We start from the raw sequence: 26,382 nt of genomic DNA on the forward strand, positions 1-26,382 counted from the left end.
GAGCAGTTTTTAGTATTTTTCCATTGATGCAGGCTTTCAGGTGTGCTAGTAAAACAGAATTCCTCCTAGGATTGAAGTCACCTTCATATTATCATATAAATCTCTTTCAAAAAGCATGATTTTCAAATATCTTCATATTACACAATTAATTATAATTTTATTCAAAGAATTTCCTCCCTCTTACACTTTGCATTTTTGACTCTAAACTGAGGACTAGAAAAAGAATTTACAAATCTAGTTATCAATTAAAAAATTTCCAGAACACCAATGATAACCTCACTAATGGCTAGTCACCTATTATTTGAAAGCTAGCAAACTAGAGCAGTAAAGGCAAAAAGATAATTATTTAATCAGTCATTGACTCCAGTAATTTACATTTTATTTCAGGAAAGAACCCCAAAATACATACCAAAATACACAACTGATAAAATGGAAAATAAAGCAAAGTAAAGAAGTCTGAGATAGACATCTCATCATAGCTATCTAAAGATATTATCTAAGGATAGCTATGAGCAATCATAGTGAAATAAATGACTATTAAATGAACAAGCAATCAAGTGCTGCACATTCAGCACTTGCTTACCATTCCCAATTAAAAATATAAGTTTACCCAAAAACTTGCATATAAATGTTCATAAAAGCCAAAAGTGGAAACAACCCAAATGTCTATCAACTGATACATAAAATGCGGAATATTATTCAGCCATAGCAAGGAATAAAGTACTGATACATACACAATATGGATGAAACTTGGAAACATTATTCTAAGAAGAGTCAAACACAAAAGGCCATATATTGTATGAACTGACTTAACATGAAATGTCCATAATAGGCAAATTCATACAGATAGAAAGTAGATTAGTGGCTGATAGCAGCTGGAGGGAAGGGGTGAATTGGGTATGATTGCTGATGGGTACAGGGTTTCTTTTTGAAGTGACAATGTTCACTTTTTTGTCACTTTACGTTACTATAAACATACAGTAATTAGATAGTGGTGATGGTTGTACAATTTTGTGAATAGAAAGTACTAAAGCCCACTAAACAGTACACTTTTAAAAGGTAAATTTTATGTTACATGTATTAGATCTCCATTGTTTAATAATTCAATATTAAAGACAGGTAAGTGAAAGGCATTCTGTAAATAAATAGAAATTTAGAAGGCAGGGAAAGCCTTAAGAGTTAAAGAGATGGTTTTGTTTGTTGTCTGTTTGTAGGGAAATGTCTCAGACACAACTAAAATCACAGGAACATTTTCTCTCTAAAGGAAAAAATAATTTAAAAAAAAGATGATGACATCTTAATCAGGCAAGTTGCCAGAGTGGCTGAGACTCACTCTGAGAGAAAAGTGTTAACTAGTACAGAATAGATCATAAAAGCTGAGACAAGAGAGTTTCAAAAGGTGAGAGGAGCTATAGATTACCTTTAATTTAGAAAACATACACATACAATAAATGCTACTTTATAAATATAACTGAGGAAAAGAATAGTATACAATAACACCAAAATAATAAAAAATAAAAAGCGGGGATTGCAAAATGCTGACAGATTTTAACATATGTAGGTTACAAGTGACTTAGAAGCATAGAAAAGGTGGAAGTCAGATTAAAAATAGTCACGATGGGCCTATGCCATACTTCTCCATATTTGGCAAAGAAAACAAAAATTAAAATATGATAAAAACTATAGGGCAACCTGGTCCAAGGGTAGACTTTTCCACAATATCTAGGATGTGTCCACATTCACCAACAGTGACAAAGGAGCCAAAGTAAAGGGGAATCCTAAAAGATAGCTATGAACAATTTCCTATGAAACAGGAGATGTTAGGGTGACAAGGCCTAAGAAAGGCAGAACAGTACTGTGTGCAGAGATATATTTTCACATCCAAGTTATCCATCCAAGTTAACCCCACCAATGTACAAGTCAGCTAAATAAGTAATAATCTGGTTGTCTTACCCTTTCTTTTGTTGCCCAAGTACAAATAACATGGATTAGTAAAGAGAGTCTGAGACTTAAGAGTGAAGCACACCTGGGTTCAAATCCTAGTTCTCTCACTCACAGAACAAAGAAGTTAAGGGGTAATGAGGAGGAGAGGAGTCTGTATCATTTTAAAAACAGAAATACGTATCATCTATAAAAGAAATTTTGTGGCCAGGCACGGTGGCTCAAGCCTGTAATCCCACCACTTTGGGAGGCCGGGGTGGGTGGATCACCTGAGGTCAGGAGTTTGGGACTAGCCTGGCCAACATGGCAAAACCCTGTCTCTACTAAAAATACAAAAATTAGCCAGGCATGGTGGCTGGTGCTTGTAATCCCAGCTACTCAGGAGGCTGAGGCAGGAGAATCACTTGAACCAGGAAGGCGGAGGTTGCAGTGAGCTGAGATTGTGCCACTGCACTCCAGCCTGGACGACAAGAGCGAATCTCCGTCTCAAAAAAAAACAAAAAGTAATTTTGTAATATTTCAAACAACAAATCAATACAATCTGAGTAAGAAAAGCATAATTCATAATTCAGCACCTAGGATTTGAATCTAAATTATTAAGCAGCTTTTTAAAACTTTTTTAAAATACACATTTTAATTTAATTTTAAAGATACTTTATTTGAAGTTTATTCTTTACACAATTTCATCCAGAAATCTACGCCATTCATTGTGACCTACATAAAACTTTGACTGGCTTTATTTTTCACAAAATACTGGCCATTACAAGAAATCAATGTTGCTTTGAGTATTTATTTTTATTTTTCTAAGAATAAGCTTTAAATTAATAAATTATTCATTAGAATCACTACTTTTCACTTTTGATAAAGCTGCATCTTATGTTGCCCTCACTTCCCTTCAGAATTTTCAAAGGAAATGTTAACCAATTGTTATTGCAACTACCTGTTTTGTAATCATTTTAGTACTGGAAGTGATAAGGGAGGCAGGCAGGGAGGTGCTGGGTACAGAAAGGCAGGGTCCCTGGCGAAGGCTCCACCCTCGGGCCTGTGCCCACAGACCTAAGTGAGGACAGGCACTCCTGGCTGCACACCCAAATGTTGCATTTTTCAAGACCACCCTGGCCTGCCATGCCCCCATCCTGTGCCTATAAAAACCCTGAGACCCTGGCAGGCACACACACAAGCAGCTGAACATCTAGAGGAACACACTGGAAGAACACACCAGCAGATACCAGCAGATGCTGGCAGGCCATCTACTGTGAGACGACACGGAATTCGGTTGGGGGCAGTCAGAGGACAGTCCGGCCGCCCAGGGGAAGACCACCTTCTCGCTCCATCCCCTTCTGGCTCCCCATACATCTGCAGAGAGCTACCTCCACTCAATAAAACCTTGCACTCATTCTCCATGCCCATGTGTGATCCAATTTTTCTAGTACACTAGAGCAAGAATCCCGGGATACAGAAAGCCCTCTGTCCTTGCAATAAGGCAGATGGTCTAATTGAGCTGATTAACGCAAGCTGCCTGTAGATGGCTAGGCTGAAAAAACACCCTGTAGAACATGCCCACTGGGGCTTCAGGAGCTGTAAACACTCAACCCTAGATGCTGCCATGGGGTCAGAGCCCGCACTCAAGACCTGCCTGTCTGCATGCTCCCCCTAGGGGTTTGAGCTGCAGGGCACCAATGAAGCAAGCCACACCCCCATCGCATGCCCTGCGAGGGGAATAAGGGAACTTTTCCAGTTCCAGAAGTACAAACTTGTTCCTGACCTTTGCATGCTCTCTCATACTGTTGTATAGCTTCTTCCACTTTCTGATTATTTAACTGCTCCTACAAATTGAAAGAATATGAATTAAATGCAAATTAACTTAAAAACACAATATTTAACAGTGGATCTTGAAAACAGGGCTCAATATTAAGTTTGAAATCAGTCTCCTATATAGCTGGTATACCAGCTGGTACCAGTCTCAGGCTTCCAACTGTCTTTCATCTTGGAGAAAAGGGTAGGGTGAGAGCAGGGGAAAGAAGAAGTAGAGATTGCAGTGAGCCGAGATTGCAGTGAGACAAGATTGCAGCGAGCCGAGATCGTGCCACTGCACTCCAGCCTGGCGACAGAGCGAGACTCCGTCTCAAAAAATAAAAATAAAAATTAAAAAAATTTAAAAAAAAAAAACACTTCATACTTCTTTATTTATTTATTTTTGAGATGGAGTCTCCCTCTGTCACCCAGGATGGAGTGCATGGAGTGCAGTGGTGCAATCTCAGCTCACTGCAACCTCCACCTCCCGGGTTCAAGCAATTCTCCTGACTCAGCCTCCTGAGTAACTGGGATTACAGGCATGTGCCACCACGCCCAGCTAATTTTTGTATTTTTAGTAGAGACGGAGTTTCACTGTGTTGGTCAGGCTGGTCTTGATCTCCTGACCTTGTGATCCGTCTGCCTCGGCCTCCCAAAGTGCTGGGATTACAGGCGTGAGCCACTGTGCCCGGCCTATACTTTTAATCTAAATTATGACCCGGTTGTTTTACTTACTCAACGTCTTAGATAAATGTTTTCTTACAAACCACAAAAAGCAGAAACAAGGGAACATGAAGTTCTACTGTGTATTTAACATAGAAGGAACAAGAAAAACCATTAAAAGCTTCCTCACTGGTAAACTTAAACTCAAAATGAAGGAAAAAAAGAGCTCTCCACCCCTTTTACCTCGAAAGTAGCTGCAAGATTGGAAAAAAATAAGCCTTAAGAGGCAAGATTAAATTATGGGGACCAGATATCCTACACTTATAATTTTAACTTATCATGTAATCCAAACTTCACCCCCAATCTCATCTAATGTCACCACTTGCTCATCACTTTGTAAGTCTTAAGAGTGAATCATTACGGAACATGGAGATCTCGAATCCTATTGTTATAGAATGCTTTATTATGATTACATTCAGTTAAGAATTAAAATCATGTATTTATACCTGAATATTCATTAGTTTGCTTCATTTAAAAGCAAACATGAAAATAATATAACAAATGTATTTTTTTTATTGTTGCCTCATCCATTTGGTTGATATCAAGCAAAAAATAACCATATACAATAAAGGGATTTTGCCTTTTAAGTATCATTTTTAAAAGGAATTTGCTGTAAGACCTAGACTATTTTTGTTTTTTCCATTTTATTTCAAAATAATTTTAGCTTTGCAAGAGTTTCAAAGAATTTAGCTTCCCCTAATGTTATATTACACTACCATGGTACATTTATCAAAAACCAAGAAATTAACATTGGTATACTACTATTAATTACACTCCAGACTTCACCATCGTTCACCAGTCTTTACTTGTCCTTAAAGACCCTGACACTTTATATTTCATACTGGTCAAGCACTAAGTAGAACATCCTCAGTTTGGGTTTGTCTGATGTTTTCTCATGAAGAGACTGAGGTTATAAATTTAGGGAAAGAATACCAAAGAGGGGATGTGCCCTTCTGGTCACATCAAACCAGGAAGCACACAGCATCAATATGACTAATGGTAATGTTATTCTTAAACACTTGGTTAAAGTAGTATCTGCTAGGTTTCTTCACTATAAAGTTATTATTTTTTCTTTTCCATACTCTATTTGTTAGAAGAAAGTCACTATCAGCCTACTTAATTTTATCTTTTTTTTTCTTTTTTGCCTATTTAATTTTAAACAATTCATTTCTAGATTCTAGAAAAAGTCAAAACAGGATGTTATTAAAAACAAACTTGTACATTTCTGTACACTAAAATATACCAAGAGAATGCATTTAAACCATCTTTAAAAACAAAACTGTTTACCTTGAGTTGCTGAATGGTTCGCTGTTTCATATCTAATTCCTGAGAACACTGGTTTTTCTTTTTCTCCAGTTCATTAATTTTAATCCTCAGTAATTTCTCCTCATTACGCATTACAGATACCTACAAAATAATGTTTATAAAACAAATGGAATATTTTAAAAATACTAATTGCTTTTTGTTATTGAAGATTCATGGCAACTATGTTCAAAGATTCACATCCTTCACAGCCTAGAAGAAAAATTATAGATTCTAATATACTAATCAAACACACTATAGCTTCAAATTATTAGAAAATGTTTTAATACTCTAATGAAGAATGCATATGAAAAACTCAATTTCTCGTTCCATTATTTTAAGAATCCCAAACTTTTTAAGTTCTCTCAAAAAAGAATCATCATAACATCTATACATAATAGGAAAATAATTAGCAAGGAAAAATAAAGATATTCTGAGAGAAAAATACTGATTCAAATTTCCAAAGTTTATTGAGTAATATAATCCAGGAATACAAGAAAAACTTTAAAAGCTAATAATGACATGCAGGGAATAAAATGGAACAATCACAAAATCAAAAGGTACCCAGGCAAGTGAGGGTCAATTGATTGCTGCTGTTGCCGGTAATCTAATTCCATAAACATAGGGAAATCGAGGTACTATGGACTAATATATAATTCCTCACCCAAAAACACTAATATAGGTACATCCTTATACTAGTTTCCATCATACCAACCCTCTCTGAAACCTTTCAGTACATCTTGCCAGGATTTCCAGAGGGAAGTTATCTAACTGGCAGCAGAGCCTTCTCTTCTATTCCCTTGTGGAGCTTTACTGCCAAAACTCCATTTTCACACTCGCTAGAGAGCTCAAAAATGGAAGGAAATTAAATGAAAAGATGCCCCATAAAAAGCATAGAGAAGGCCGGGCGCGGTGGCTCACGCCTGTAAATCCCAGCACTCTGGGAGGTGGAGGCAAGTGGATCATGAGGTCAGGAGATCAAGACCATCCTGGCTAACACAGTGAAACCACGTCTCTACTAAAAATACAAAAAACATTAGCTCGGCATGGTGGCACGTGCCTGTAGTCCCAGCTACTCGGAAGACTGAGGCAGAAGAATCACTTGAACCCGGGAGGTGGAGGTTGCAGTGAGCTGAGATCACGCCACTGCACTCCAGCCTGGGCAACAGAGTGAGACTCCGCCCAAAAAAAAAAAAAGGCTCGAAGATGCCCTTATTATAGTAGCTCAGAGTGGTATGGTTTCAGAGGATTCTTACATTGTTTTAAGCTTTATGTTCCCATAATACATACATGATAATCACATATTCATAATATTTTCTTATTTTGTTTAAAAATATGAGGCTTCAAGTAATAAACACCATCTTCATCAACTATATAACTAACAATAATAGAGGCTATGTGCTGCACAAAGATGCATGTAAGGACTGCCTCAGTTTCCATTCTGGCTCTAGCACTTACTACTGAGTGAACTTAGACAAGTCTTATTAAGACTAAGACAAGTGAACTTAGACAAGGACAAGTTCCCCCTTATCCACAGGGGATATGTTTCAAGATCCCCAGGGGATACCTGAAACATTGGATAGTATTTCAAGATTCCCAGTGGCCAGTATTGAACCCAGATGCCATCAATCGAAACACACTTCTGTTTGCATCCTCCACCCCCAAATTTAATGCCTTTTCCATCTTAGCTAAGCAATTATCATGAATTGTGGCCATAACTTTTGCAGTGAGGTGTACCAGCAAAACTAACATTAATTTCTTTTTCCTTCTTCACAATTTCACAGATGGAAGATTTGTTCTTACCACAGATCTTAGCAACCTCAGATTACAATTTTTTTCTTTATTTATTAAGTTAAGAACTTTTACCTTTTCATTTAAAGGAAGCCATTTACAACAACGTTTTGGCTTATCTGAATTGCCAGCATCACTACTTTTGCATGTTGGGACCATTATTAAGTAAAATAAAAGTTACTTGAACACAAACACTGTCCCTGATACCATGACAAGTGATCTGATAATTGAGATGACTAAGTGATTAACAGGTAGCACTAACAACGTGGATATGCTAGGCAAAGGGATAATTCCAACTCCAGGCAGGACAGGATGGCACAAGCTTTTGACCCACTACTCAGAATGACCTGCAATTGAACTGTTTATTCCTGGAATTTCTATTTAGTATTTTCAGCTCATGGTCGGCCACAGGTAACTGAAACCACAGAAAGCAAAACTGCCAGTAAAGGGAGACTACTGTATCTCTCAATGTCTGTTTTCTTATCAACCAAATGGAAGTTAAAAACAGTGTCTATACCCGATATTGTGTGAGGATTAAGATAATAAGTCAACTCAGCATAGTAGCTGGCCTAGACTAAATTGCTACAATTATTATCATTTGCTTTAAAACTACACATTTGAGAAATAGCAAATACTCTTAATACCCATCACTAGAATAATGTTAAATAGTCATCTATATGAGGGGGATCCCCAACCTCCTGGCCACAGACAAGTACTGATCCATAGCTTGTTAGGAACTGGGCCACACAGCAGGAGGTGAACGGCAGGCAAGGGAGTGAAGCTTCATCTATATTTACAGCCACTCCCCATCGCTCACATTACTGCCTGAGCTCCGCCTCCTGTCAGATCTAGAGAGGCATTAGATTCTCATAGGAGTGCAAACCCTATTGTGAACTCCGCATGCGATGAACCTAGGTTGCGCATTCCTTATGAGAATCTAATGCCTGCTGATCTGCCACTGTCTCCCATCACCCCCAGATGAGACCATCTAGTTGTAGGAAAACAAGCTCAGGGCTCCCACTGATTCTACATTATGGTGAATTGTATAATTGTTTCATTATATATTACAATGTAATAATAATATAAAGTGCACAATAACTGTAATGTGTTTGAATCATCCTTAAAGCAGCCAGCCCCCACCCTGGTCCATGGAAAAACTGTCTTCCACAAAACTGATCGTTGGTACCAAAAAGGCTGGGGACTGCTATCTATACAATAAAACATTACTTGAAAAGAGATACCTCTATAAGTAGCAATAAAAAAGCCTTTAACAATACAATAAACTTAAAAGTAGCTAGGGCATGGTGGCACACCTGTAGTCCCAGCTACTAGGGAGGATGAGATGGAAGGATCACTTGAGCCCAGGAGTTCAAAGTTACAGTGAGCTATGATCACGCTACTGCACTCCAGATTGGGTGACAGAGTAAGACCCTGTCCCAAAACAAAATAAGTAAACTTAGAAAAAAGAGCCCCCTTTTAATCACACCTGAATTTATGCTAATGAAATTACTTTGAGTGGAGGCTCCTTTGAAATAGCTTAAGGGTAGGGCTACTCACCAAAAGACCAAAAATGATTAGAGTTGGAAATTTCAGTCCCACCCACCAAACTCTGTGGAAGAGAGGAGGGTTGGAGATTGAGTCATGAAAACTATTATACAGTGAGGTTCAGAGAGTGTCCCACTTGGTGAGCACACTGAGGTCTTAGGAGGGTGGTACACCCAGAGAGGGCACAGAAGCTCTGCACCACACTCCGTCCCCCTTAACTTGTCCTGTGTATCCCTTCTATTTGTCTGTTCCTGAGTTGTATCCTTTATAATAAACCAGTAAATTAAAAAAAAATAAATAAATGCAAAATAAAAACTACATACTCTTTTTTTAAAAAAAAAAAAAAGCACAATTAAAATGAACAAATGACTTCAACAGAGCAGAAACTGGGATAGACAAATAGCAAATAAAAATATGAACAGAAGCTGTACTTCATTAGCAATCAAAAGACTGCAAATTAAAACTACCATGAAATAACCCTTTAAATCCTCTGACCCAGTAATTCCCCATTTGGTATATAAACTTTTGCATATGTGTACCAAGAGCATATAGAAGATATTTGCATTATTGCTATGGGCAAAAAATTATTAATAACCAATCTAAATGGTCATCAACAAGAGACTAAATAAATTGCGCTAAGTCACACAACAGAATACTATACAGAGGTGAAAATGATTAATTACGACTGTACAAAATCAATCTCAGAAATATGATGTAAAAAATAAAAGTCTGAGAAGAAAATACTGTTGAGATTAAAAAAATATATTTAAATTATATTTTTTAAAGTTTAGATGAACACAACATTCAGTAGTCACTTTTACAGTGGTAGAAACAGCATTTGTTGTATTAATATTTGTCAGACCTTACACATTTAAGTATTCTTTGGTAACTACCTCAAAATAAAAAAAAAAAAAAAGTGCTCCAATCTTTAGAGAAGGTCTAAGTACAACAGAAAATGAACTGGTCTTAAAAGAAAAAGGGAAGGAGGGAGAAGTGCAGAAAAAGAAAGAAATTGGTAACATTTGATGCTGTGAAGGTAAACTTGACAGCTCAAAGGAGTGGGAAGTATTTCTTTCTCATTGTATACACCTATTATATTTCAAATTTGGAATAATGTGATTGCATTCCCTATTTAAAAATTAAGTTAAAATAAAAACTAAAAAATCATACTGCACATTCTCCTAAGTACTATCTGTAAACAAGCTGCTTTCCACTTTTTTGTAAGGACTTACATTTAGCAATTCTTAAAGAAGAAAAAGACTAATCTTTCATAAGGCACATATGTCTCTTAATGTTGTACATTCTTCAGCTTGTTTAAATCAGCTAAATTTTCTCTCGTGAAGTAACTGTTCTTGTAATTTTAAGAAAAATTATAAAGTGGATAAATGTTCTATTCAATCCTAAGATTAATGTCTAGGTTTAATATATAAGGAAAACAACCTTTATCATAAACTGGCCACATAACTTTTCAAATAACCTACCTCTTTCTGTACTTGCTCAATCTGCTTTTTGGCATCATTCAGTTTCTCTTTCAGGTCAGCATAATCTTCTTCCTTCCTCTGAAGATCTGCTTTCAGATTCTGGGTACGAGCAGAGCTTGCAGAGAGTTCCTCTTTCAATCTAAAAAACATAAACCACTTTTCTATGGTAATGCATCATTAACTGCTTAGGATCATACATGTGAATGGTAACAATCTTTACAAAACTACATCTTTTCACAAATCTGGAATATCCAAACTATGAATGAGTTCTTCAGAAAAGATTTTATATGATTTTTATAAGCTGATCTTTTTCATATAACCTATGGTCCAAAGGTTTATATGGATGAAGTTCAAGTTCTTCACTCATCATATATGCTACGCTTTACCAGATTAAGTATGACTATCTAATTTTTTTAAAGCTGCATAGCAAAATGAATGCTTTGTGTATTTTAAAGTATTTTGAATAACATTTAGCTTACTTTTCTGTTTCTTGCCTGTTGGTTTCTTTTTCTTCTTCTTTTAATTGAAGTAAATGCTTCATATCTTGCAAATTATTCGTTAATTGTGTGATTTCTTCTTTCAGCTTGACTTCCTTTACACTTAAATCTTTGGTGTTTTTGATAGAATCCTGAAGATGTGCTTGAAATTCCTTCAAATTTCTTTCTAGCTTTAAGATGATAGATTCCTTTTCCAAAATGTCTTGTTCTAACTTGGCTGAATGACTACGTTCAACTTTCTGAGTCTCTAAAATTGTTTCAAGTTCCTTTATTTTTGCCTTATAGCAAGTAACACCTTGTGTAAGTTCTGAAAGCGCTCTCTTTCCTTCGACTACATGCTGTATTTGTACATCAAGAGTAGCATTTTTTTCTTGCAACTCTTCTTTCAGCTGCTGTATAAAAGTTTCTTTTTCTTTTAGTAGGTCATCTTGGTTTTTATGCTCCTTCTCCTCTACTTTTAGTCTATTGTTTTCATCCTTATAGCCTTTTACTTCTGCCTGCAATTTTTCAATTTGTTGTTCCAGTTCCTCAATCTGATGACTTTTTTTGGAGGAGGCCTTCACAATCTCTTTACATTCTTCCCAAATAGCTTCAATACTAGAGTGGAAAGAACTTTCCCTATTGGGTTCTTGAATTCGATATTCTTTAACTTGCTTACTTACCAAATAATCATTACCTAAAAGGTATAACTGCGTATTTGGCAAATTATCCTCCTCAGAACCATTTGACAGATCCCTGAGATTGAGCAAATCTATGTTTGAAATCTGAGAAACTGAATCAAGAGTACGTAGTTCGTCTATTTTCATGTGCATTAATTTTATTTGTGAAACTTTATTTGTAATGCTTCTTGTAGCAGTTTCTATCTCATTTGACAATTTCATGATCTTCTCCTCCTGTTCTTGATTTTTGCTTTTCTGCACATGTAATTCAGCAATTGTAATGTCATAATTTGACTGAATTTGTTGGACCTCTTTACCTAAAGTTAAATTCTTTTTTTCAGAAAGAGAAAGTTCCTGCTGAAAACGAACAATTTGTTTATTTAATTCTGCTTTTTCTTCCTTTTCATTTTTAAGTTCATTCTCAATAGTGAGTAAAAGTGCTTTCAGTCCTTCATTATTTTCTTGTAAAACTCTAATGTCTTCATTTTCTGCAATGTTCGGTCGCACTTCTTCACTTTTCTTTTGGTCTTCAGTGATAGCTGAACTAACATGGATAGATCCTTTAAAAATAAGAAAATTGTTATTAATCTGGCAAACCTTAATAAAACCAAAAAGTCACCACATAAGCCAATATTCAAACATACAAAACATGTAAAAGTAAACTTCTAATAAAAAAAAAAATAAGCTGTTGAGAAAAAAGAAAAAACAGGTTACAAAATGTGTGGTATGAGCCCATTTACGTAAAAATTATTATTTCACAAGGTAATACAAAGTTAGCAAAGGAAGTACACCAAAATGATGGCAGCTACCTATCTCTGAGTAGCATTACCAGCTATTTCTAACTTTCAGTATTATTTATGTTTTGTACCACAAATCTTTATTATCATTTCAATATGGGACAGAGAGGAAGAGATGACGAGAAACCCTAGGCAGACACTCCATATCCTAACGAACAGTTTTAAACTACAATTATATTGTGGCTTTTACTATATTAGCGATAGGCAAATGGAGTATCTTAAATTTTCACAGCTAAAATGAGAAGGGAAATGTTAAAACTTTGGGAATTCATATAATACAGCCTTGCTAGCTGTAACCATCAATAAACTGCTTCATACTACGACTGTTTCCTCAAATGTGATATACAAATAATACCACCTATCTCAAAGTTGTGAAGATCAAGATGACAAATGAGTTTATGACACTTTGCATTGGATAGATTTAACTATTAATAGAATCTGAAAATCTGTACAGAAGGATTCAACTAATTGAAAATGCATAAAATTTTGCCTTTTTCAGGCTTAATATGTATATTGCTAGAATAAGGATATCCTTACCTGCCCAACTTACTCTACAGAATAACGCTAAGAGACTAAAATGAGTTAATACATAATGTAAGTTAAATGACTATGTAAATGTTGTATACATGTAAGAACTTTAACCATTATAATCAGTACAGATCAAGTTATACCCAGAACAGATAGACTATTAGCTACAATTTAATTCATAAGTTCACTCTGACAAATAAACTCGCCCCATGTAAGTGCCCAGTATAAATACTATTCTTTTAAACTTTCCTCAGACTCCATGATTAAATCTTGAAATATAATTAACAATCTTCTAGATATATAAATTTGTATCTACATATCTTTTTATATTTCATACAATTTCCATTAAGGGTCAGATGACTAAGATCCTCAAAACCTTACTTCAAAACAGGCCAGAATCTGACTCTTCGTTTTTAGAAATTTTTTCCTGTTTTGTTATACTTCATGGTTTGATGTTTATATGTTTACAAGTGGACTTTACAACATTGTTCTGGTACAATTTTTATGTGAATTTTCTACACGACACTGCTCTAACACACAATCAATTCCATATGTTCTTCTGACTGCCATTCACTCCCTCACTGACCATTTTTGTTTAATTAACCTGTATTTTTATGTGATATCCTTACTAAGTATGTAAGAATCAAATTCTTCATGTTTAATGATCCCAGATTTAATATGAAGTACAAGGGTTACTAATCTATAAGAGCAGAAGACAATTATAAGGTAGGTTTGGCTTGAAATCCTTCTAGTTAAGAAACCTACTACTTTCCAGCCGGGCGCAGTGGCTCACGCCTGTAATCCCAGCACTTTGGAAGGCAGAGGCGGGTGGATCACGAGCTCAGGAGATCGAGACCATCCTGGCCAACATGGTGAAACCCTGTCTCTACTAAAAATACAAAAAAATTAGATGGGTGTGGTGGTGGCGCCTGTAATTCCAGCTACTCGGGAGGCTGAGCCAGGAGAATGGCTTGAACCCAGGAGGCGGAGGTTACAGTGAGCCAAGATCATGCCACTGCACTCCAGCCTGGTGACAGAGGAAGACTCTGTCTCAAAAAAAAGAAACCTACTACTTTCCATTGGTATCTAATTGACTCTAAAAAGTATATTGTACAATTTTATTTTTAATGAGTCCCAAATATTATCCTATGCATTTCAGCTCTTTATATTTTATTGAAATGTTTGTCTCTCTCATCTACTAGATTTTAAGCTCCTTGATGGCAGACTCCCTATATCTCACTCATCACAAACAATAAACCTAAATAAAATAATATTCCTAAATGTAATATTTTTGAAACTTAACTATACCACATATGTTCTTCTTTTCTATCTCTAAGACATATCATGGCATAGAAAACAAATAATCTTTATGATTTTTCCAATAGTAATTTATTCTGCTTCTAGATATATGTAAATTCATGAATCTGACATATTCCAGTTACATTAATTTTGTTACTTTATGGTAACTTTTATGTTTAAAATTTTAATGTTCTCTCTTTAAACACTGAAAAACATTTATTTACACAAGAGTGATTTTCTAGTTTTATTGGAAGGAATTATCCAGGGACCTTATTAAAATGCAGATTCCTGGCACCAAATACCAAAGATAGTGATTTGGTAAGTCTGGGATGTATTTTACATGCAACATTTTGAGAATTAGTGTTCTGGGGTATTATTTTTGAAAATTTCTAGAAGTTGACAGTGACTTCTGTAATACCTTTGGGATCTTAACATATCAGTTTGTTACATTACAAAGCCCTTAACTGATAGCACTGCTGCATGTAATTGTTCCTTAAGAGCCAAACGTCAAACCTCTTGTAGTTATGAGATTCAAACCCCTAAGTTTTAGCATGCCTCTCACAGGGTCTTGTGCATCCTAGTTGCGAGATGATAGTAGCCCATGGGATGCACATGTAATGAATCTGTTCAATGAAGAAGGCAGCACTTTTGAGATTACAAAGCTCGTTAAATTAAAATCTGCCATGCCATATACAAATGAGTTTCTATTTCTGTATATACTAATCACAGCTGAAGTTATGAGCAAAATAAAGGAAAAGCCAAAGCATTTATGAAAGGTCCCTCAGGTACTACCATAATGTGGAGAAGAAAAAACTTATGTGATTGTTTGTTCTCAAGGTTTTTTAATACCATGATCCCCCACCACCACTTTCTTTTTTATAGACAGTTTCACTCTTGTTGCCCCGGCTGGAGTGCGATGGCACAATCTCGGCTCACTGCAATCTTCGCCTCCCAGATTCAAGTAATTCTCCTGTCTCAGTTTCCCAAGTAGCTGGGATTACAGGCATGCACCACCACACCAGGCTAATTTTTTGTAATTTTAGTAGGATGAGGTTTCATCATGTTGGTCAGGCTGGTCTCGAACTCCTGACCTCAGGTGATCCACCCACCTTGGCCTCCCAAAGTGCTAGGATTACAGGCATGAGCCACCATGCCCGGCCTATGACCCCTTTTGATAAATTAAAATCCCCTAGCTCTCTCAAGATACTGATTTCCCCCAATGAGAATATGCCCCCACCCAAGAATCACTGTATAATATGGGAATCTTACCTCCCTGTCCCATCTAGAATTTACCTAGTTTTACCTTCGATACTGTATATATAAAAAACAACCTTTATTTGTAAGTCTTCATTTTTCAAATGCAATGCATGTTCTTTTTTGTTTCAATTGTCTAAATGCTCTTGGGAAGCTGTAATTGTGCAATTTCATTACAGGATTCCAAGATCTCTTTTCTTCTATATAGATTAATTTTAAAAGCTCAGTGGACAAGGTTTTATTACCTATAATTTACACTCTCCAGCCTCAAAAAGGAAGGGGTAAAATAAGGCATTATGCCTGCTGTATTTTCTTAAAAGCTGCTGAGTTTATTTTTGAAGCTTTTCTTATGTTTGCAGTTTACATTTTCCTATTTATTTCCTCAAGATTTTCAGTTTATTCTAGAGTCTACCTCCTCTAAAATTCAAACGTTTGCCCTTCTTTATATTTACAACAAACTTGCCCACTTACTCTTAAAGATTTTTTAAAAAATAATCTTCAACATGTATTATCTTTTATCAGACTGTCTCTCCTGGTATCACAAATACAGCTTGAATACATTTATTATTAGTAATATTTAGCTCAAAGTCTTACTGTAAAAAATCCTTTTCTCCAAATGGATAAAGAATGCAAACAAAGAAAACAAAATAATGTGCTGGGATTTAGGCAGAAAATACTATATTTATAAAATCAAAGTAATGAGTTTTAACTATTATAAGCACAGAAATTATTACAGACATGCGAAAGAAATAATAGAAGCACAATTTCTAAAAGCATATTTATTAAGGTAAAAGCTTTAACTATGCCCATCCCTAGATAGTTTATAACTTTCCAGAATAAAAATTCATGACATTTAGATTTTCTCAAGATTTTTCCTTAGACAAGTGAATGCCCCTCTGTTTGCCTTGTTCTATTTACTGGTTTAGAAATTAGCTTTCTTAAACGCCTGCTGCTGGCAGCTGAAGTAGTACCTTTCTTTGCTGGTGGTTCATCTTGCTGAAGTTCATTTTCATTTACTCTTTTTCTTTCTGAACAAATTTTAGTTTTGCTGTCCTCAGGCACTTCAACTGTTTCATTACAAATCAATTTATTGTTTATTATTAAAGATGATGTATCAGCCTTGTCCTAAAGCAAAATAAGTTAAAAATAATTCACATATAGAAAGCTACAAAAAATGTACAAATCACATAAATTACTTTCAATAGTGTACCATAAAAATTTTATTTTCAAATTTGTTGAGACATTTTCTAAGTTATTTCTTAAGTTTCGTCCTAAAATAACTGATGGCTCTAGCAAATAAGTAACATTTAGGGATAACTGGAGAATCTTAAGGAGATAAATCTCTGAAGTCACATCAGAAATGGGCTTTGAAAAGAAAAATATGAGACTCAACTATTTATTTTGTTTTGTAGCCAAAGCCTCTCAAAGATTAGTATTGTCTTAAACATTAACTCCTAGAAAAATAGTTTTGCCCTTAGCTTTAAGTCGATACATATTCAAAGATATACAGCCTACAGACAGCTTTGAAACTGAGCTTCTAGATCCGTTATTTAGACTCTTTTTTTTTTTTTTTTAAGGCAGACTGCCTCCCTTAAAAAGGCTAGCAGCAACCAAGCACAGGGGCTGGTGCCTGTAATCCCAGCACTTTGGGAGGCTGAGGCCAGAGGATTACTCAAGCCCAGGAGTTTGAGACCAGCCTGGGCAACACAGTGAGAACCCGTCTCTACAAAAAATTGAAATTCCAGGTGTTGTGGCCCATGCCTGCAGTCCCAGCTACTCGGAAGGCTAAGGCAATGGGATCTCTTGAGCCCAGGAGTTCAAGGCTGCAGTGAGCCATGGTCACGTCACTGCACTTCAGCCTGGGCAACAGAGTGATGAGACCCTACCTCTAAAAAGAAAGAAAGGGGGGTATCTGAGGGAGGGGGGGAATGCCCGAGAAAAAGGCTATAATATGAATTTAGAAGAAGGGTAAAACTCAGCATTTAAGTGCAAGTCTATAGAGTAATCAAATGTATGGTAAAGGCAGAAACTTGTAGCAATCAATTTGAAAAAACAAAGTGTATGATAGAGTGCCGCTTAATCAGCAAACATTGTATTAGTAGGAGATACAGATAAAAATAACCTTTTAAAGTCATAAAGTAATGCGTTATTTAAGAAAAAAGGCAAAGTTTTTCTAGCATCTCTAAACAAAGGATGTCATAAAGAACAATCTCCATGCTTTCTCACAATTAGTCCCTTAGTGTCACTGATAAATGACAAAATCATGGGACAGGCAGATCACACCTCTGACACAGCTCCATAACAAGTCTAAGTTGTTCCTTCCCCAATCCTTAGTACCTACCAGAATGATCCCATCATTTTTCCCCGCTTCAAAATATACAATCCTCACCAAAAATCTATCGTTCAGAAGTCATAGTTATTGAAAGGAGGGTTTTCTGCTCCCAGGGTATGCTTGGGTAGAAAAAGCAAAGAATTCAAACTAAATTTTTTCATTATTGGAAAGAGTTTGCTCTCAAGACAAGATGTGGAACAGTGACCCTAGATCAACTGTTAATCAACACAATTAGGTAAGTTCCAAACTACTTTGCATATTTTTATGTATTTAAGTGAACAATTTAAATTTAGCACACTGTATTAAGTTAGTTGATAAAACAAGGTCTAGAATCTATAACGTTTATTTACAAGCAAGGACTAACTAATTTACAAATATTGATTTTTTTACTATCACTTCCTTAAACATTGCTAATATATTATGGTATGCAAACATACTACAGCAATAAATATAATCCCATGTGAAATTTCCAACTATTTTCTTTGAAGTTGTAGTCGCCAGAAATGATCTGTCTCTGACTTTTTTTGTTTTTATTTACCAAATCAAAGAACAGACTTAAAATCCAGATCAAGAAATGAGAGCAAAAAGCACGTGATGACTAACCAAATAAAAGTTCCGAGAGCCAGGAGGCCCAGCAATTAATTTACTGCCCCAAGTCTCACAAGTTTTACATTCCCTTACTTCACAAATCAATTTCCTCTTCCTTAATCTCTACTACTACTACTACCGTAAATCGAAGTCCTCATCAACTATTAGCTGAACTCTTCCAAGAGGTAGCTATCTGGTCTCTCTGCCTGTAGTCTAATTCCATCTCAATCCTATCTTCCAAGTTTCCAAAAATATCTACTCAAATGAAAAACTCCTCTTTGCTATTCCTCTGGTGAAAAGGACTCCCCCACTGATTTCCCAAACTCTTTAGTGCAGTATTCAAGGTCTTTCATCTTATCCTATTTTACTACTCCTAGCCTCATTTCTCACCTCTCCTTGCTTCAAACTTTCTTCCTAAACAAATTGTTTGTATTTTCCTGCACTCACTGAAAGATTTCTCATTTCCACGACTTTGTGCACTCTGATTCTGGTACACAGAAGGCCAATGTATCTTCTTGTCTCATGACTACCACTGTCCCCTTCCTCTACCTTCAAAAGGCTAAATTTTACTCACCCTTTAAGGCTCAACTTAATCATTTTCATCTCCACAAAGTATTCCTAACTCTCCACCCACTTTCAGCTTCACACATTGACTACAACTGCACATTGTATTATATTTATGTTTTTTTTTTCTTATTGGGGGATTGTTAGGGTAGTAGATTTTATTAATCTGTATAATTCCAATAATCTAGCATAGTACCCGGCACATGTTGGACACTCCACAAGTGTTTCTTGCTCCTCCACCTTATTAAATACTAATTATTTACTAAATAGTTAATTATTAACATATTAAATATTAGGATATTTCTCCCAGTTCAGGTACAGAAAAGCCAGAGAATGAATAACGTATCTAATAAATACCAAAAGAAAGGCCTACTATAGGAGATTAGACAGAGTGCTCTTCTAGAATGCTCCGCATTTACCCCTGTGGTATCAAAAGCCCATCTAAAGTTCAGATGATTCAGGGAATGTTGGTGGGTATTAGAGTTTGACTATCGAGATACAAAGGAAACTCAACAGTCACTTTTTATAAGATACCACGCCTGCTTCTTCTGGTCATAGAAAAGACATAAAAAAGCACCTTTCAACAAAGCAAGATGTTTGGCTCTAAGTTTACTCAGCTTACTACATTACCATATATTTTACCATTTCTAAATAAAAGAATAATTTGAAGGAGCTTACCCCCCAAAAAGAAAACCAAAAGCCATTTTAAAAGACATGGATTAAATGACAAGCTGATCATTCTAAGCTGAACTGAGTATGAAATTATCTAAATTTGGCCGGGCGCGGTGGCTCACGCCTGTAATCCCAGCACTTTGGGAGGCCGAGGCGGGCGGATCACGAGGTCAGGAGATCGAGACCATCCTGGCTAACACGGTGAAACCCCATCTCTACTAAAAATACAAAAAATTAGCCAGGCGAGGTGGCAGGCGCCTGTAGTCCCAGCTACTTGGGAGGCTGAGGCAGGAGAATGGCGTGAACCCCGGGGGGCGGAGCCTGCAGTGAGCCGAGATCGCGCCACTGCACTCCAGCCTGGGTGAAACAGCGAGACTCTGTCTCAAAAAAAAAAAAAAAAAGAAATTATCTAAATTTGTATGAAAAACAAAAAACCCTTTAAGTCTTTACATGTCACAGTGTATAACTTTTTAGAAAAAATATCCTTGCTATTAAGCATATAAACAATAGCAACAATACATATAATAAAAACAAGCTTCTAAGGAAAGACCTAATTTTACTGAATTTCATGTTATAGTTCCCTGAAACATTATAATCTGGTTTTCTAAGTACACCTAAATTCCTTTCTCCTGAAAGCTCCCCTTCCAACTAGCTGAGGCTTAAACGTCCAAAGGCTACATATTCTTCTCCTTTTTACATGCAAAGTGCTGCCAGCATATCTTGTGGAAAAGTATGTTCAAAGAAGTCAAACACCCTCGTCTAAGTTCTCAAAAATTCAGATTTGGAAAATGGTAAATTGAGTTCAATGTCGCATAAGCAATTCAACATTCTCAGTAAATTAGTCTTAGCTGCATAAGCTAAATTATTTCCTTTCAACCAAAACATACGCTTGTTTATCTAATTTATTAATATAACACAAAGTTAAATTCTTACATTGCATTTAAATGTGTTTTCCATATGAGACTTTAGGTTCTGAAATTCGTTGATAGTATCTTCTTTTTGATCAATTATATTTATCAATTCTTTAATTCTTTGATTCTGTGTAATTATTTTCTTTGGAAAGAAGAAAAAGCAATGTTTCGTGAATATACTTTGGGATAACTAGAATGCAAACATGATTAATAATGCAAACAGTTTTATAATTCCTTCAAATTTTAAAGGTAAATAAAGCTAATCAGTGGCAACACACTGTGCACAGCATGATCTTATTTTTGCCTTTAAAAAATTACATATATAGACACACACACACACACACACACACACACACACAAAGAAAAAAGAGGCTATATAGCATATAAGAGGAATCTGGAGCCAGACTGCCTGGGCTCAAATCCTAGCTGCTATCCCTTTTAATATGTCACTCTGGACCAGGCACAGTGGCTCATGCCTGTAATCCCAGCACTTTGGGAGGCCAAATTACCTGGTGGGCAGATTACCTGAAGTCAGGAGTTTGAGACCAGCCTGGCCAACATGGTGAAACCCCGTCTCCACTAAAAAATACAAAAATCAGCCAGGGTGGTAGCCACCTGTAACCCCAGCTACTTGGGAGGCTGAGGCAGGAGAATCACTTGAACCCAGGAAACGTAGGCTGCAGTGAGCCACACCACTGCACTCCAGCCTGGGCAACAGAGCCAGACTCCCATCTCAAAAACAATAAATAAATAAAACTAAAAAAACTATGTCACCCTGGGCAAGTTACATCATAAAGTTGCTCTAACATTTAAATGAGTTAATAAAAAGCACTTAAAAGAGTATCTGCTAAATGGTAAGTGTTCTGTAAATACATATATAAAGTAATAGTCTAAAGAGCTTCCAAACAAGTTGGTTTGGTTTTGTTTTAAATTTAGGAAGAATATTATGGGAAATTTTTTATTTTCTATTTATATAGCTTAATGTAATTGGTACAACTAGTGTCTACTATTTTCATAAGTAGAAAAAATACAAGAAAAGATAGGAATTGTATAAACAGTAGGTGTAATGTCTTCTAAGTACATTTTTGTTCTTTAAATACTGGATATTAGATACCAAGATCTTGAATTATTTATATCTGATCATATTTTAAAATATTCAGCTTTTTGAAAGGATAAATATAAGCTGAAATAAGAAGACTCAAGCCAGAGAAGAACAGAAAAAATAACAGAATAAAACCAATCCCCCATACATACCAAGAGACTATATTACTGTTTCTTTATTTTTTAAAATAAACACATCTAGTCATCATTCATACAACTTTGTTAATTAAATACCTTATCAAGACAAAATAAAACTTAAAGCATTACCTTATTAGATGTCTCAAGCTCTTGAATCAATGAATCTGATTCTGAAAAAATAAAGAACATTGAAAATAAATATCTAAGCATCTAAAAATATGTATCACTGAATAACTATGAAACATATGCTGCTCTAGTGACACTTTACTGTTACATTCAATAAAAAGGATTTTGATAGCACTAGAAGCACACCCTACTCATTAAAAAAAAAATCTGCTAATTCAACCACAACAGGGTAATGTTTCAGAAAAAGCCACTTCTAAAACTCAGGATAAAAATAGGTGGCATATGCTAAATAGTAAAGAACTGGCATAACATCAGAGAAGAAACGGAGCTAGTGCTTTTTTAGTGCATTTCATAATGCAAAGGCACCACTTACATGTTATTTTCTACCCATCTTGTTTCACACACAAAAGGGCAGAGCAGTTATTACAACTAATTCTTAAAATGCAGATATTACAAACAATTCTATTGATGTATATAAAATGCCCTCAGCATGGTGGCACATGTCTGTAGTCCAAGCTACTCAGGAGACTGAGGTGGAAGAATCACTTGAGCCCAGGAGGTAGAAAACTGCAGTGAGCCATGATCATGCCTCTGCGCACCAGCCTGGGTGACAGAGTGAGACCCTGACTTTAAAAAACAAAAAAAAAACGGCGGGGAAGAAAGAAAAAGAAAATGCTCTCCTAGTTAGAATGAAGCATCAAAGTAACAAACTACTTTAAACCACTCCACAGTAGTCACTCTATCCCAAGAGTGAATCTTCTACACTGCAAGAATTCATAAAGAATATAGAACAAGGCCAGGCACAGCATGGCTCATGCCTGTAATCCCAGCACTTTGGGAGGCCGAGGCAGGGAGGATCACTTGAGCCTAGGAGTTCAAGACCAATCTGGGCAGCATAGCAAGATCCCATCTCTACAAAAAAGAAAAAAAAAAAAAAATGCAGCCGCTGTGGTAGTGCACACTTGTGCTCCCAAGTATTCAGGAAGCTGAGGCAGGAGGAGTAATTGAGCCCAGGAGTAGAAGGCTGCAGTGAGCTGTGATGCCACTACTGCACTCCAGCCTTGGTGGCAGAGCGAGACGCTGTCATAAAAAAAGAAAAAAGAATATGTAACAAAATGTACAGCTTTACTCATGAAGTTAACACTTGTTTTGATTTTTTTTTGTTGAGAAGCTCATTTTCTAATAATATTGGTCCAAAATAAAAGTCAAAAAATATTTTTGGTAGTAAATTACTACAAAGTTATACAAATGGTAAAATATTAAAATATGTTACCTAGATGAAAGAATTTTCTGGTCACTATGGTAAATGAGCTACATAAATCTCTTATACTTACCAAGAGTACTTTTTATGTGTTTACAATACCTAAATAAAAGTAAAATTTATCCACTTACCATTTTCTCTCTTTTTTAACTCTTCTTTGGTTTTGATTAATTCTCCTTTGGTTTTAGCTAATTCAGCTTTAATTTGATTAAACTTTAGTTCTAAACAAGCAATAGCTTCCTGGGGGTCAGGAAGAGATGCAATATATAAGTGAGCAATTTCAGCCTGTTTCTTAATATCAGCGACATTATCTTGAAGAGAATCAATAATATCTTCAAATCCTACATAATTATGTGTTTCCTAAAAATAGCAAAAACCACATGCCTAATATTAACAGCAGGGTTCACCCTTTACATGTGGTACCATCTAATTTAGACAGTTTTTAAAAAAGCAAAAAATTCACCACCTGAAATCCTTTAAAATAAATTATATAGAAGCATCTCCAATTATGAAAAACCTGTGTTCCATTATTTATTTTCTGTTGTATGGACCATGAGGCATATTTTCGCATAAAAACAATGTTATAAACTGTGACAAGTCATTATAGAACAATTATGATTACCTAGTTCAGGTATAGTTTCAATTATATAATGGGACTTAAAAGGTTTTGTCGGGATAGTGCATGAAACAAACCTCCATTTTCACAACGCAGTCAATCCCAAACCACGTCAACGATACATAAGGTTTGCTTGACAGCAGACGTGTGGACATCACTGTCACAGGCCCTTGAACTGAGTGATTAAAAAACTAAACAAAAAAAAAAACACAACTCCCCCAAAAAACTGATCAATTTCAGCTTCAGTGGAGGCAGCAGAAAAGGATAATTTTTCTTATATTACAAGTAGAGAATAGGCTGAGCACAGTGGCATGCACCTGTAATCTCAGCCACCTGGGAGGCTGGGCAGGACTGCTTGAAGCCAGGAATTCAAGATCAGCCTGGGCAACAGAGCAAGACCCTAACTCTAAAACTATAATAAATAAATAAACAAACAAATAAAATTTTAAAAGAGTAAGAAATGGTAGTTGCCCGGCAAGGGCAATCCTTTTTATAATAAACATTTTTGTTTTAATCAGAACAGCAAGTAAATGACGTCTTAGGTCTCTTACACCTTTAAAATACTTTTTATTTAAAACTGTTAAGTAAGACAAATCTCAAAAAACAATCTATCTGCCTACAATACAATGATTCAAGCAATACCAAAATAAGATATAACAGAGGTATAAATTTTTCAAAACCAATCACTATATTTAAATTCTTGGTGCCTTACACTCCTAACAAAACATGCCTAATTATAATAAAGTTACACACAAAGCATTGTTTTAATTCTAAACTATCTTGATGTTTCTCATCACTGATGTGGTACACTAGACCCTGGTACCAAAATCTCACTGGATATTTTTAAATACTTCAATTAACATACTTCAGTTTCAACTTTTGTGGCACAAATGTCTTTCGCTGGTTCTTCTCGAGTGTCACATTTACCAACCAAATCCTTGAAGATAGCCAAACGACGTTCAGCATTTTCTTCTAATATCTCTCGTTCTTGAAGCAGAGTTTCCCTTCAAAATACAAATTAATCCCATTAAGAAACAGAAAAGGAACTACTTTGTGTTTTTGTTTTAAACATCTAAGATTAAGTATATTCTAGATTAAAAGAAAATTTAGTCCAGGTACAGTGGTTCACGCCTGTAATCCCAGCAATTTGGGAGGCAGAGGCGGGTGGATCACTTCAGGCCAGGAGTTTGAAACCAGCCTGGCCAACATGACAACACCGTCTCTACTAAAAACACAAAAATTAGCTGGGTGTGGTGGTGTGCACCTGTAATCCCAGCTACTCAGCAGGCTAAGGCAGGGAAGGCTAAGGCAGAAGAATTGCTTGAACCCAGGAGGTGCAGGATGCAGTGAGTTAAGATCGCAACACTCAATTCCAGCCTGGGTGACAGCGCAAGACTCTGTCTCAAAAAATAAAAATTAAAATTAAAAAAACAGAAAATTTAAATAACCATGCATGGGATTAGTAACAGCTATATTCTTTTTTTTCTTCTCTGAGACAGTCTCGCTCTGTCGCCCAGGCTGGAGTGCAGTGACACAATCTCAGCTCACTGCAACCTACACCTCCCAGGTTCAAGAGACTCTCGTGCCTCAGCCTCCTAAACAGCTGGGACTTCAGGAACATGCCAGTACGCCCAGCTAATTTTTCTATTTTTAGTAGACACGAGGTTTCACCATGTTGGCCAGGCTGGTCTCGACCTCCTGACCTTGAGTGATCCGCCTGCCTAGGCCTCCCAAAATGCTGGGATTACAGGCATGAGCCACTGCGCCAGACCAGTAACAGCCATTTTCAAGCTTGTATAAAGAGATCAGAATTCAGAAGCCACCTAATATAAAAAGTAAATTAAGTAAAAAAAAAAAACTAAAAAAGTAAATAAAATTCTCAGTTTTTACCTGGACATGAAATAAACAACTTACTTAAAGTCAGCTTCCCGTTGAGCCCAATATTGAGTAAACTCCTGTGTAACTTCTTCTCGAATTTTAAATTCCAAGGTTAATTTTTCCTTTTTTTCATTTATCAGTTTTTTTTTCAAGTCTTCTATTAAGTCCAACAGTTTCTATAACATGTAAATGATAAAATTCTTATAAAAGAATAAATATATCCCAAGAGAAATACCATCCAACTGTTCAAAAAATAAAACTTTACATTTAGTCAATTATAATTACGTGTCCTTTTTAATAGTGATAATGTTCTCACTAAAAATTATATGTTTGCAGAGATTTGTTAACTGAAAAATCAGGTTGGCCTTTCCACATTTTAGAAATAGACCTTTGGTAACTCGTCTCACTGTCTAGCTATACTAAGAAAATAAGTGAAGTTAATTATTGCATTTATTATCTATCAAGAACTACTCTGGGGAGTTCCATATTTGCTTCATTTAATCCACAACTTTCTGTGAGCTTGGTATCATCCATATTTCATAGGTGGGAAGCATAAGGATCAGATCTCTGGTAAATGCTAAAGG

General features: G+C 35.9%; 1 protein-coding gene across 10 annotated transcripts in view; it reads right to left on the minus strand.

Annotated features, from left to right (window-relative positions):
- Positions 1-26,382, minus strand: part of KIF20B (kinesin family member 20B) — a 70,496-nt gene that overhangs the window by 20,911 nt on the left and 23,203 nt on the right. For 6 of the 10 annotated variants that reach the window (XM_063637874.1, XM_055274249.2, XM_063637875.1 and 3 more), the window contains 10 exons: positions 25,835-25,974; positions 24,786-24,924; positions 23,436-23,664; positions 22,047-22,087; positions 20,701-20,820; positions 16,583-16,736; positions 11,057-12,293; positions 10,578-10,716; positions 5,746-5,865; positions 3,707-3,767 (listed from right to left, as the gene is read on the minus strand). In XM_063637874.1, the coding sequence (XP_063493944.1) occupies positions 3,707-3,767; positions 5,746-5,865; positions 10,578-10,716; positions 11,057-12,293; positions 16,583-16,736; positions 20,701-20,820; positions 22,047-22,087; positions 23,436-23,664; positions 24,786-24,924; positions 25,835-25,974 (2,380 nt within the window). The remainder of the gene's footprint in view (positions 1-3,706; positions 3,768-5,745; positions 5,866-10,577; positions 10,717-11,056; positions 12,294-16,582; positions 16,737-20,700; positions 20,821-22,046; positions 22,088-23,435; positions 23,665-24,785; positions 24,925-25,834; positions 25,975-26,382) is intronic. The other 4 variants (XM_063637878.1, XM_063637877.1, XM_063637873.1 and 1 more) reach the window with 1 other exon arrangement.

This window comes from Symphalangus syndactylus, chromosome 4 (assembly GCF_028878055.3).
Source record: "Symphalangus syndactylus isolate Jambi chromosome 4, NHGRI_mSymSyn1-v2.1_pri, whole genome shotgun sequence".
NCBI classification, from domain to species: domain Eukaryota; kingdom Metazoa; phylum Chordata; class Mammalia; order Primates; family Hylobatidae; genus Symphalangus; species Symphalangus syndactylus.